Raw genomic sequence first — 12245 nt, 5'->3', positions numbered from 1 at the left:
TCCCAATAACCTCAGTCACTCTATCACCCCTGCCTCAAATTTTTCATAGCAACCATCATCCGGCTATTATTTTACATCTGGTTACATTATTTTAAGGTATGTGATATTTTTGTCTTTCTTCCAACTATAAGCTCTTTGGAGCCAGAATATTTATTTGGTATTATGCTATCTTTCCAGCATCTACTTCGTTACTTTGTTGAATTAATAAATAAATTGGTAGAAATAACAAAAATTCTGAGTAGCATATGAAGTATAGTGATTCAATTTGAACTAAATTTAAAAACTGCAAACTCCCTTTCACTATTCATCTATTAAATAACTACCTAAATAACATAACTCTCCCCAAATTTAGAATACATTTTGGGCATTCAAAATCAACCAGTATATAAACATTGGCTTTTAGTAATGATGCCTCACAGTTTAATAAGGGAAATAAATGAAACAACAAATCCATACAAAATGAACCATATAAAATGTAGCCTTGAGAATCCTGATGACTCTGAATGCAAAGGCAAAATGATCTATGAAGCAGTAGTTATCTTGCTCACACCCATGTGGGAATTAATAACTCTGATGGTTTTCAACATATACTTTATCTTTTGGTGATCTAAGTCTAGAGACAATATGCTATGGGAAATCTTACTTATTTACAAATTAACCCAATTTCTAGCAAAAATAAGTTACAAGTGATGGATTACGTGCATTTAGCATAAAAAGCTAATTAATTCAGTGTTCTGAAGCTGGGAATTTGTATATTTAAGAGAATCCACCAGTTAAACTGGTAGTCTACATAATCAACAGTACGGCACACTATTATCATCTTTGTATTCTTTTCTCACTGCCAAGTGATTTTTCTTATAGGACTTAAAGAAAAAGTACAAAGGGTTTTAAAAATATTTCAGTGAGTTAAGGTTTGTCTTAAATACCCTGGTATTCTCTTGTTCTAGGCTAGCCCAGAGTTGAGCTCCAGGGGAATCTGGCTCAGTCCTAAATTAATCTAAGTTTGAACGATCTGGGAAGACAAGGACCGTTTTTTTTTTTTTTTTTTGAGACAGAGTCTGTTGCCCAGGCTAGAGTGCCGTGGCGTCAGCCTAGCTCACAGCAACCTCAAACTCCTGGGCTCAAGTAATCCTACTGCCTCAGCCTTCCGAGTAGCTGGGACTACAGGCATGCGCCACCATGCCCGGCTAATTTTTTCTATATATATTTTTAGTTGGCCAGATAATTTCTTTCTATTTTTAGTAGAGACAGGGTCTCGCTCTTGCTCAGGCTGGTCTCGAACTCCTGACCTCGAGCGATCCTCCCGCCTCAGCCTCCCAGAGTGCTAGGATTACAGGCGTGAGCCACCGCACCCGGCAGAGACAAGGAACTTTTGAAGCCAGTTGAAGTCTAAATGAAAATGAAAGTGGTGGTACTGGTTGTGGGATACAAGCAGAAGAGGACAGGGCGAACTGAACGCACTGGCCTCTCAAATGTCATCACTTTTGTTGTATTCCTCCTAAAATCATTTAGCTTTCCATTTCATATTTAGCCTTTTACAGAAATGTCAAGAAGGCAGTCAATATATTCATACAGATCATTTTCATGAAGTATTATCTGTGTACCAGGAAATCAGAAAAACCATCTATGCATTTTATAGAAGCTAAAAGAATAGAAAACATTTGATTACTGTTATGTTGAATATAAATGGCTCAAGTTTCATAATCTAATGTTGCCAGAGTTGAATCTTTTAAACTAGTCTTTTAAGATCTTTTTACTCAGCTGGGCGCGGTGGCTCATGCCTGTAATCCTAGCACTCTGGGAGGCCGAGGCGGGTGGATCGCTCGAGGTCAGGAGTTCGAGACCAGCCTGAGCAAGGGCGAGACCCCCATCTCTACTAAAAATAGAGAGAAATAATCTGGCCAACTAAAAAATATATATATAGAAAAAAATTAGCCGGTCATGGTGGTGCATGCCTGTAGTCCCAGCTACTCAGGAGGTTGAGGCAGAAGGATTGCTTAAGCCCAGGAGTTTGAGGTTGCTGTGAGCTAGGCTGACGCCACGGCACTCACTCTAGCCCAGGCAACAGAGCAAGACTCTGTCTCAAAAAATAAAATAAAATAAAATAAAATAAAATAAGATCTTTTTACTTTTCTAAGGTGAATACTTATAATACTGAGCTCTTTTCACAATTTAATGATAGATCTTTTTACTCAAGTTAAACTCAACAAATTTACTTTAAAAAATAATGAATAAAGAAAGGCAGGAATTAGATATGAAGAAAAGATAGTTTCTAACACTGTTGAAAAGTTCAGCAAATGTTTCCCTTTGGGCTGAGACCAGAAGGCAAACTCATCTCAATGGCTTACAATATTTATGACTACTACATAGCCAATGACTATTCCTATTCTTAAAAAAACACCTGTGCACACACCAAAAGGCAGCAATACATTAGTATTTACATTTATTTCACGTATGCAGTTTACACACTCATTATTGAACAAAATTGGAATGCAAACAAATATACAAATACCATAATAAGCATTATCAAATAAAATAACTGGCACTAGTGTTTTAAGCGTATTAATGGACCTGGTGAGCAAACGTGATGGAAGAAGACTGCAGCCCATGGCATTTTTCTTTTTATGAAAAGAAAATGCTCAGTAGCACCATACTGGTAATACTTAAAAGAAACACATAAGATAGGACATTTTAACTGCTATCATTGAGGTTAACCTACTTTATTTAAGTGAATTATACAGGAAGTTAACAGTACAGGCAGTATTTTGGCCAACTTCTGCTTATTTCAGCTGAACAACTTCCATAAACAGAAGAAAAAGAAAAAATAGCCAACCATAAGTGGACCTTTTGTACTTGGTACAAGCTCTGCACTGTGCTTCGATTTCATGGTTGGAGAAAATACGCATGTGTTAAAAATTGAGGTTATGTAAAGTTATTCACTAAAGCCTGAGTGTGTCTTTGGTAGGCTAATACTTTTTCAGCATTGTTATTAATCACATTCATGCTTATCTATTTGCTGCATTTTTCTATATAATCCAAGGTGACCAGAGAAGACATTATGGAAAACAATACAGCAAAATCCTCAAACAACCAGGCCCTTAAAACCCAGTCTATCCCAAAGGCACCAAGAATCAACAGGGTGCAAATTTCCTCTTTGGGAAAGATGACTTTTTTGTAATACTTATAACCTAATGGGATTTTACTTTGCAGTTTTATATATCTTATTATATTTACTGCTGTCAATGTACTTAATTACCTACCTTTACATTTTTCTTCTAAGATGGCATCAACAATATACAATATATAGAGTACCAGGTATTTCTATTTCAAAGTTGTGCAAAAACTGCCACAATCTTGCTCAAAGTGTCTAAGTATCCAAATGGTAGCAAATGGGCTGCATTAAGCTTTATATATCCACATTGCATATGAAGAAAAAAATGAAATTGATGCCAAGATATAAATAGAAATGTTACAAAGAGTATCATGTACTGAGAATAACCTGCAAAGTTCTTTTAAACACTATCCCTTAGTGGTTTCAATAAAATATCACCAACCACTTATCCCTAAGCCTCAAGTTTTCTTCATAAGAATGCTATAGAACTGCATTAGTACTTTATATTGATTATAAATTAAGCCAAATTTCTATCTAAATACACATAAGCATGTGCTTCAAGAAATGTTTTGTGGCAAATACACAAAACATGCTTTGTTCTTAAGATTTATTATCTTTACAATAATGCACTTTTAAAGCCTTCATTTCATAGTTTGGTAATTAAGATCCACATGGAACACAATGCGTTGCTGAACACAGAAAATGTATCTGCATTATGATTACGAAACCCGGCTTTTGCTGGTAACTTGAAACTTAAAGTAGTTGCATGTAGTTCAACCAGCTCCAAACAAGGTTGTTCAGTGGTAATTATTTTGCAGCATTTATGGGCCTAAATGTCAGTCTGAATTGCAACTTTTAATTCCATTGTCTGATGTGAGTGGTTGTTATTTGTTTCTTTTAGTGCATCACCAAAATATAAATCAACATTAGGTTTTATTCCATTGTTACCATGTTCTTCAGCAATATGATTCAACTGTGGAACTTCTGAACATGAAGCAGTTTTGGTAAGCACAGATATGCTACACTGATGTGGGGAATTTTCCAGACGGTCATTTTCTACCTCAGGAAGAATGTTAACAGTAGCAAAGCGGGCATGATAATCACTGGAACCATGACTACAAGAAGTTTTCATGCTTTCTAGGTCAGAACAACTAAATTCAGAAAAATGACTAGAGTGGGAATCTGCTACAGATGGCATACTGTCACTGAGGGAGGGGGCTTCAAACTCACTTGAGTTCGTGCTTTGTTGTTCTAACAACTGTGCATCCATGTCCTCTCTGGTCTCATTTATCTTCATGTTACCCTTTTTCCTCAATTTACCACTTTTAGATTTTTTTGCTGCTGTTGCTTCTTTGGACCACTTGGTGGCACTGGATTTACCTTCAGGCAAGCCACTGGATGAACCACCAGCATGACTTCGGGTGGCACTGCCATCATCCACACTACTGCTTCCACTGTTGTGCCTGAATTTGGATGGCTTTGATTCAATATCTACTTGCACCTCCATACTGTTGCCTTCTCTGAAACATAAAAGTAACAAATACAAACATAATTTCTGATTTCCTTTTTAATTTTATTCAGATGAAAGCAAAGCAGGAAGGGTTTTTATGTGAAAAATTCAAACACCATATAAAAGCTGTCAGAACATATTAATGCAGAACACAGACTACTTAAAAAACTACCTGAAAGAGAACTTTTTTTATAATGTTTCAATTTTTTTAATAGTAGTAGCAGATGCATTTATTGCTTATGCTACTCTAGGCACCGTGCTACCTTCTTTTTTTAAAAAACAACCTTATTGAGATATAATTTATATACCATAAAATTCACTTAAAGTGCACAATTCAGTGGATTTTAGTATATTCAGACATGTGCAACCGCCATCACCTAACTTCAGAACATTTTCATCATCCCTAAAAGAAACCTATACCCATTAGCAGCCAGTTCCTAAGTTCCTATTCTTCCCTCCAACTCAGCCCCCACCCCAGCTCCTGGCAACCACTAATCTACTTTCTGTCTGTATGGATTTGCCTATTCTGGACATCTCACATTTTCTTTCCTCAAGAATTTAATAGTTGGTAAACCATTTTTCATGATAATTTTGTCTAATGATAGGGATAATTCCTTTAAAATTAATTTAAAAAATACTTATGATTTTATAACAATTTTTTCCTTACTTGTCCAATGGTATGTAGGAATTCAGAATGGATCCTGCCATTGCTTTGGTGCTGGCATTATCACTAACTGTTCCCAAGCTGACTGTGCCAGATTCTCCACTCAGACTGTACCGTTCTTTCTGTACATCTGCTTGTACTTCCAATCTTAAAAGAGGGAGGTATCAGATAAAAACCAAAATTATACATAATATCAGCACTACCATAATATGTATCTTTAAATAATTCAGTTAAGAACCCTAGTAACAAGAAGCTATTTTAGAAACCATTATTTGTTTGTTTGTTTCTTCTTATTTGATTATTCAAATTCTGTTGCAGCACACTGAACAATATCAGCCATCCAAAGGGAATGGGAAAAATTAATTGTCTGCCAAGTAAGGTAGTAACAGAATAACACAAAAAGGATACAAAGGATTTTAACTTAAATATGCTCCATTATTCTCACTAAGGATGTGGTACACTTTGTAATGTTTCAGTGCAAAACACAAAGTCAGAGTACATTATCAACCATGAAACATGACAGATCAGTAAATCAAAAAATCCTGGGGAACTGTATTTAAAATGGCTCTATAAATAACGTCTAATTTTTAAAATAAGAGATAATAATATATACCACTATAACTTAAGAGTTTCTATAGACTACCTAAAAATAAGATAAATATTACTAACTTGTCTTTTAATTCATGTATTGTCCCCTACAGTTAAAAGAAATCAAAGCTAATAAACAGAAGTAAAGAATAGTGAATCAAAGAGAAAACGAGAGAAGATAAAAACACATTAATTTTTCCTACTTATCTATATGGCTATTGGTAAAAGACTTGGTGAAAATGAAGTAACCGTTAATACATAAAAGGACCCACACAGTTCATGCATTCCCGGATGTCCTGACTCCACTTATTCCCCAGGCCTCGGCCAGAGTCCCATCTCCTAACATCCAGCTCTTGTTACTCCCAAAGGTAAGGTCTAGGCTTAAGCACTGCCTTTATTACTTCAGTGTTCACTGAAGCTGCTCCAGCATGATTTATAACATAAAATCTGACAAGTGCACTGAAAAAATTGGTAGAAGTTGTTTTAAACATTACTATTTTCAACTCTGACATAGTAGGGTTATATATAATCATCATGCTGTTTTCAAAATTCTCCCAATTAATAATTTTCTAATTAATAATTTATAGTTAGCAGAAGGCAGAAAAATACAAACCAAAACACGCTGCTATTTCTTACCTGTTAAAACAATTTACCATAGCACTTCCTGACAGACTTCCTGTTATACTAGCTCCAGCCAGTGCCATGGTGCTAGCCGTTTCACTCAGGTTGTCTCGAATGGCTCCTATTCGATCCATGTGGCTTCCACTTGCACTCAAACTGCCAGTCAGACCACCGACACTTCCCTCCCCTATGCTAGGGTTGTGTCTTGCTTCTGCTACTGATGTTGTATCTAAATGCAAATATTTCAAAGTAACTATGAAGTATGATTATCAATTTGCCCTTCTTAAATTCCTCTATGATTTCAGATAAGACATTTTATTATACAAAGTGTAACACACAGTAATGGAAAAGATATCTGGAGTCAAGGACATATAACTATGGGGTAAGAGTAAAGGGAAATATTTTAGAGAACAGTTGGATCAGGGACTAACCTTCAATCTTAAATGGTCACGAATTTTTTTTAAATCCAGAAGATTTAGGAATTCTATAAAGAACTTGATTGTTGAAAATTTTAGCTGACTTTGGAGGAAAATTATGCAATAGTTTTCAATAAGGGTGTCATTTAAAGTGCTTACTATTCTCTAGGTCAATAAGAATGGCCCAAAAGTTGATTTCTACATAACAGTTCTAACTGTCTGTAGCTATTACAAAATCTGCTAACACCAATCTGATATTGCAATCTTACCGTACTCTGTACACGTGCTGTATTGAAGGATTCATTTATTTGTGCCAATATCTGAGTTCCTGTTTATATACCTAATCATATGATGATAAATGCTACGAGGAAAAAAATAAAGCAGAGTAAAGGGGAATAAGAGTGATTGAAAAGTGCATGTATATGCACATCTGTGTAGCATTTTGTACAATGTGATCAGGGAAGGCCTCTTTGACAAGGTAACACTAGCAGAGACTCAAAGGAAGTGAAGGAGTGTACCATATGAAATGGTCTGGGGGAGAGTATTCCAGGCGGGGAGAATTGTAAGTTTAGAAGTAGAAGCATGCTTTGCATCCTCAAAAATCAAGGAAGGATAGCATAAAATAGGAGGGTGACAAGAGATGAACTCAGAGACATTGTTGATCATATGGGGCCTTGTGGGGCATGATAAGGACTTTGGATTTTTTTCCCCCAATACAGTTAGAAGCCACTGGGGAAGTTTTGAGTACAAGACAGACATGATCAGACATGTTTTAGAGGTATGACTATGGCTGCACTGTGCAATAGTGAGTGGAGGCTGAGAAGCTGACAGATCAGTTAGGAGGCTATTACAATAATCCAGGAAAGAAGACAGTAGCTCAGACTAATGGAAGAGCAGTGAAGAGGATAAGAAGAGGTTAGATTATGGCTAAATATTGAAGGAAGCAGCAGAATTTGCTGATAGATACGATGTAGGGTATGAAGGGAAAATAGGGAGTCACTGGAAGTGAAGATTTTTCACTCAAGCAACAGGAAGAACAGGTTTTAGAGCAGAGTTTGGTTATAGACAAGTTAGACTTGAAAACCTTGTCAGACACTCAAGTGCAGATTAAAGAGGAAAATTAGATAGACAAGTTTGAAGTTCAGGGGACAGTTCTACCCTAGATATAAATTTATAGAGAGGCCAGTCTATATATTATTTAATATTAATAGATGAGAAAGGAGAAAGTATAGATAAATAAGAAAAGTTGTCTGAGAACTGAGCCTAGGAGACACATATTTAGAGGTTAGGAGAGAACAGAAGGTAAAGAAGTAGGCATTATCTTTACACATCTGCCCGAGTACTTTCCTAAGACAAATTTCTATAACAAGAATTGCCAGAATATAGAACATGCACTTTTTAAAAAAGGTTTAACTTATACTCCTACTGGAAGTCTATAAAGGCCTTTCTGTTACTCTCTGCTAGTTATTGTTCTAATTCACATTTCTTTGAATAACACCGAGTTGAAGATATTTTCAAGTTATTTATTCGTCATTTGTAGTTCTTTCATGAGCTGCATTCCTCTTTCATGTCCTTTTCTTTCTTTCTTTTTTTTTTTTTTTTTGAGACAGAGTCTCACTCTGTTGCCCAGGCTAGAGTGAGTGCCGTGGCATCAGCCTAGCTCACAGCAACCTCAGACTCCTGAGCTCGAGCGATCCTCCTGTCTCAGCCTCCCAAGTAGCTGGGACTACAGGCATGCACCACCATGCCCGGCTAATTTTTTCTATATATATTTTTAGCTATCCATATAATTTCTTTCTATTTTTAGTAGAGGTGGGGTCTCGCTCTTGCTCAGGCTGGTCTCGAACTCCTGAGCTCAAACGATCCGCCCACCTCGGCCTCCCAGAGTGCTAGGATTACAGGCGTGAGCCACCGCGCCCGGCCTTCTTTCTTAATGATTTATAATGTTTCAGGCAAAATTTAAGATGAAAAGTTTAGGATTTCTAGGACACTATATTTCCATTAGAGGTTAGGTTACCTAGAATTATTCAACTTTCTTTCATCCATGTACCATCTCTTGCCAGTTCATTTTACTGATGTACTTCTGGATGAATATTGTGAGGCCTAGTAAAAAGGAGTGCAATGGAAATTCTGACTTGCATGTTACCTATGGCCTCCCCTCCACTTAAGCTATTAATAAACACATTTTCTGCCTTTGCTTAATGGACTTACCTACAGCTGTGTTAGTGCCACCAACATTTATATCATTTTCATCATCAAATTCAATCCTGACTCCTTTTCCATTGCCCGCTGAGACTCCACAACCTCCACTTCGACAGAGAGAAATTGGAACAACGCCATAGACATAAGCTAACATAATAGGAACACCAATACCTAAAGAGGAATTAAATTAGTCATTATAAACAAACAAACAAAAAAATCACAGAAATGTGAGTTTTAGAAAGTCTTTTCAAGAGAAGGTTTATAGGAGAAAAGTGCTAGGGTTCTGCAAATTTGGCTGGAACACTTGCCAAAACGGTATTTATCCAGCTTTTAAGGAACACAAGCAAATTCAATGCTCCCAGACTTTTAGGTGACACACACAAGAAGGAAAAAAAAAGATAAAGAGATGTAAACTTTTTTTTTTTTTTAAGTGCCGTATTTGGGGCAAAAGGGTAACAACCATTAACAATTTACTAACTGCCCTAAGGCCAGACTCTTGAGTCTATAATACTTTTAACCAACGAGAGATTTTTCTATAGGCTCAACTTAAATTGTCCTTAAATAAGTAAAAATGTAACCCTCTTACAGTTAACAACAATATAACACTTTGTTTTAAATATTCCTTCCACAAAACTTTAACTCCATAAAATTTGAGGTAATTAGTATTTTTCAGCATTTTCTTACCTACAGTCACTGCAGCTACTACCGGAGATACAATTACAGACAATGTTACACCACCTGCTATGGCCAAATTCCGTTTGTGCTTTGAAACATCCTTGCCTTCGTATCGATTATGAATCTTGAATTAAAAATAAAAATGGGGTTGGGGGATTAAAGAGAAAATATATTACATATTTAGATGCAACAGACATACATTTGCTAGAAGTTTAAAGTGATCCTCATACAGTTTCATAGTTGAGTGTCCTAATTCAAGGTAACCCTACTATTGTTCTTAAACCACGTTTTTACAAATAATTAGCTCCTTATTAATACTTTGCTTTCATAAGAAGACAATGATTTAACAGATTTTACTTTGTGTTTAATTTTAGAAATCTTGAGTAAACGGAGTCTTTATAGTTTTATTCAATAGTAGTATAATCATGTACTGAGCAAAGAAGAAGAAATTAAGAATATTATTTTCAACACAGTTATGAGTTGAGTGTTTCATTAACAGGATACTTCTAAGAAGTTTAACATTCCACAGGTTTATTTCTAAATAAGATTCTCTAAATGGTAAAAATTGGCTCCTAGGGGAGGTTTCCACAAACTTTCTTAAAAAATTCATCTTAAAACGTTCTAATAAACAAATATCACTAAATAGAATAATTTTTTCTCAGATCCCTTTCTATGAAGACAAATATTAACAAATGACTAAAAATCCTGGACTCCCATTTATAGCTCAAAGTAAGGGGTAGAGAAACAAAAAAAGAGAATAAATAATGGCTGCCAGAGGACAGGAAATGGATCTACTTAGCGTCTTTGTACCGTATAGGTATTAATAAATAGAATTTAATATATCACCACAAAAGTGGCTTGTGAGGTACTATATAAACTTTGGGAAATAGCTTGGTATCTTTATTCTCATGGTTTGCACATGCCAATAAAGCATATTTTCCCCTCTGTTTCAAGACAGATTCAAAACAGCCTCAAATGTGTATAAGCAGTCTCTAAAATATTTGACATATAAACAATATTACAGATGAGACAATAAAATAACCTATTATGTGGTTATTTTGAAGGCTGTAAAGTACAGTGAGTCTTATGGGATATATGAAACAGTGTAGAAGCTGGGGTCGGAGGTGGGCGAAGCATTAATGGGACAGGAACATGTTTACTTCATAGTCAGAATTCTGTTTCCCAGCACTGACTGTGTTCCCAAAGAATGAGCCTCCTCACTTCCCTACACAGTCTGTACAGGCAGAGATAGCAGACCTTACCCAAGGTACCTTTTGTTACCCTTCAGTACTGCAGCTAACTCCTGCTCCTCCCCACTCCCATAAACTCAGCACTGAAGCAGAGAAAAGCCAAAGCTACAAACTAATGGAGCAGACTTACAAAAGGCAGGCTGCCAAGAGAAAGGCATCTTCCAGAAAATTTTTCAACATCAAGCACCAATGTTCAATTATAGTGATCACATCATCCCACCCACTATTTCTAGTTCAATTTAACTTTTCCTGTTCACTATTTTTTGCCACATTTTCTATTTTTTATTGTAAATGAAGCCTCAGTTTTTGGGTACTCTATTGACTGTTAGGTTTTCCTGGGCTTGCTGGAAGACCTAAACACCACAGAACATTGTTTCAATGGAAAACTAATTCATCAGCTTGCAACCCTTTGGGTACATGTTTGAAAAAAGGAGACTTGTAACTGCACCTAAGACTTGAACAATGAGGTAAATAATCTCTCCTCTATAAATTATTTGTAGGTATGTGCAGAACAACAGTCTCTCTTTCCTTTCTAAGCATCTGAATAAACAAGTTTTGTCTTCAGCACAACCTTGTTTTGGATAACTACATGAAAATTATTATAATCAGCTATTGTATGAGTTTTTTTTTCTTTATTTAAGCTCACTGCTGATGAATCTATTTGAGATATTTCAAAGTTTAGGTTTACTAACTCAAAACTTCTGAAATAAATATTTGGTTTATAAATATCTATGTATGTCATCAGTTCCAAAACTAATTTTTAAAAAATAGTATATAGTATTTTTCTGATTATAAATATATGTTGAATAAAAAAAATTTGGCTGTGATACAGAAGACGATCAACTTTATCCTGAGTTTGGTCCCAAAAGTCAGAAATAGAATTAAAGGAAACAATTTAAAGGGAAACAGATTCTGACTCAACATAAGAATTTTCTAACAATTAATGGCCATTTGACAACAGAATAAGCTGCCTCATCAGTTGGTCCATTTCCCATTGCTGAGGTTCCCAAATGGCTAATGAAACTTATCAGAAACTTATATAAAGAATTCATGCGTCTGGGTTCAAATTTCAGCTCTACTTCTTCCAGCGTAACTGAAGATAAATTACATATGCTTACCTAAACCTCAATATTCTAACAGATAAATTAGAGACAAAAATACCCAGGCTGCAAGGTTAAAATGAGTCAAAGTACATAAAACACCTATC

General features: G+C 35.7%; 1 protein-coding gene across 2 annotated transcripts in view; it reads right to left on the bottom strand.

The window, feature by feature from the left end:
- Positions 1-2426: 2426 nt before the first annotated feature.
- Positions 2427-12245, bottom strand: part of RNF19A (ring finger protein 19A, RBR E3 ubiquitin protein ligase) — a 56791-nt gene continuing 46972 nt past the window's right edge. For both annotated transcript variants that reach the window (XM_069466174.1, XM_069466175.1), the window contains 5 exons: positions 9798-9912; positions 9123-9284; positions 6511-6724; positions 5290-5433; positions 2427-4632 (listed from right to left, as the gene is read on the bottom strand). In XM_069466174.1, the coding sequence (XP_069322275.1) occupies positions 3942-4632; positions 5290-5433; positions 6511-6724; positions 9123-9284; positions 9798-9912 (1326 nt within the window). In that variant the 3' untranslated portion in view covers positions 2427-3941. The remainder of the gene's footprint in view (positions 4633-5289; positions 5434-6510; positions 6725-9122; positions 9285-9797; positions 9913-12245) is intronic.

Source organism: Eulemur rufifrons, chromosome 3 (genome assembly GCF_041146395.1).
Source record: "Eulemur rufifrons isolate Redbay chromosome 3, OSU_ERuf_1, whole genome shotgun sequence".
In the NCBI taxonomy this organism is placed as follows: domain Eukaryota; kingdom Metazoa; phylum Chordata; class Mammalia; order Primates; family Lemuridae; genus Eulemur; species Eulemur rufifrons.
Note: the sequence above shows the minus strand (reverse complement) of the source record. Positions and strands in the feature narration are given on the sequence as shown.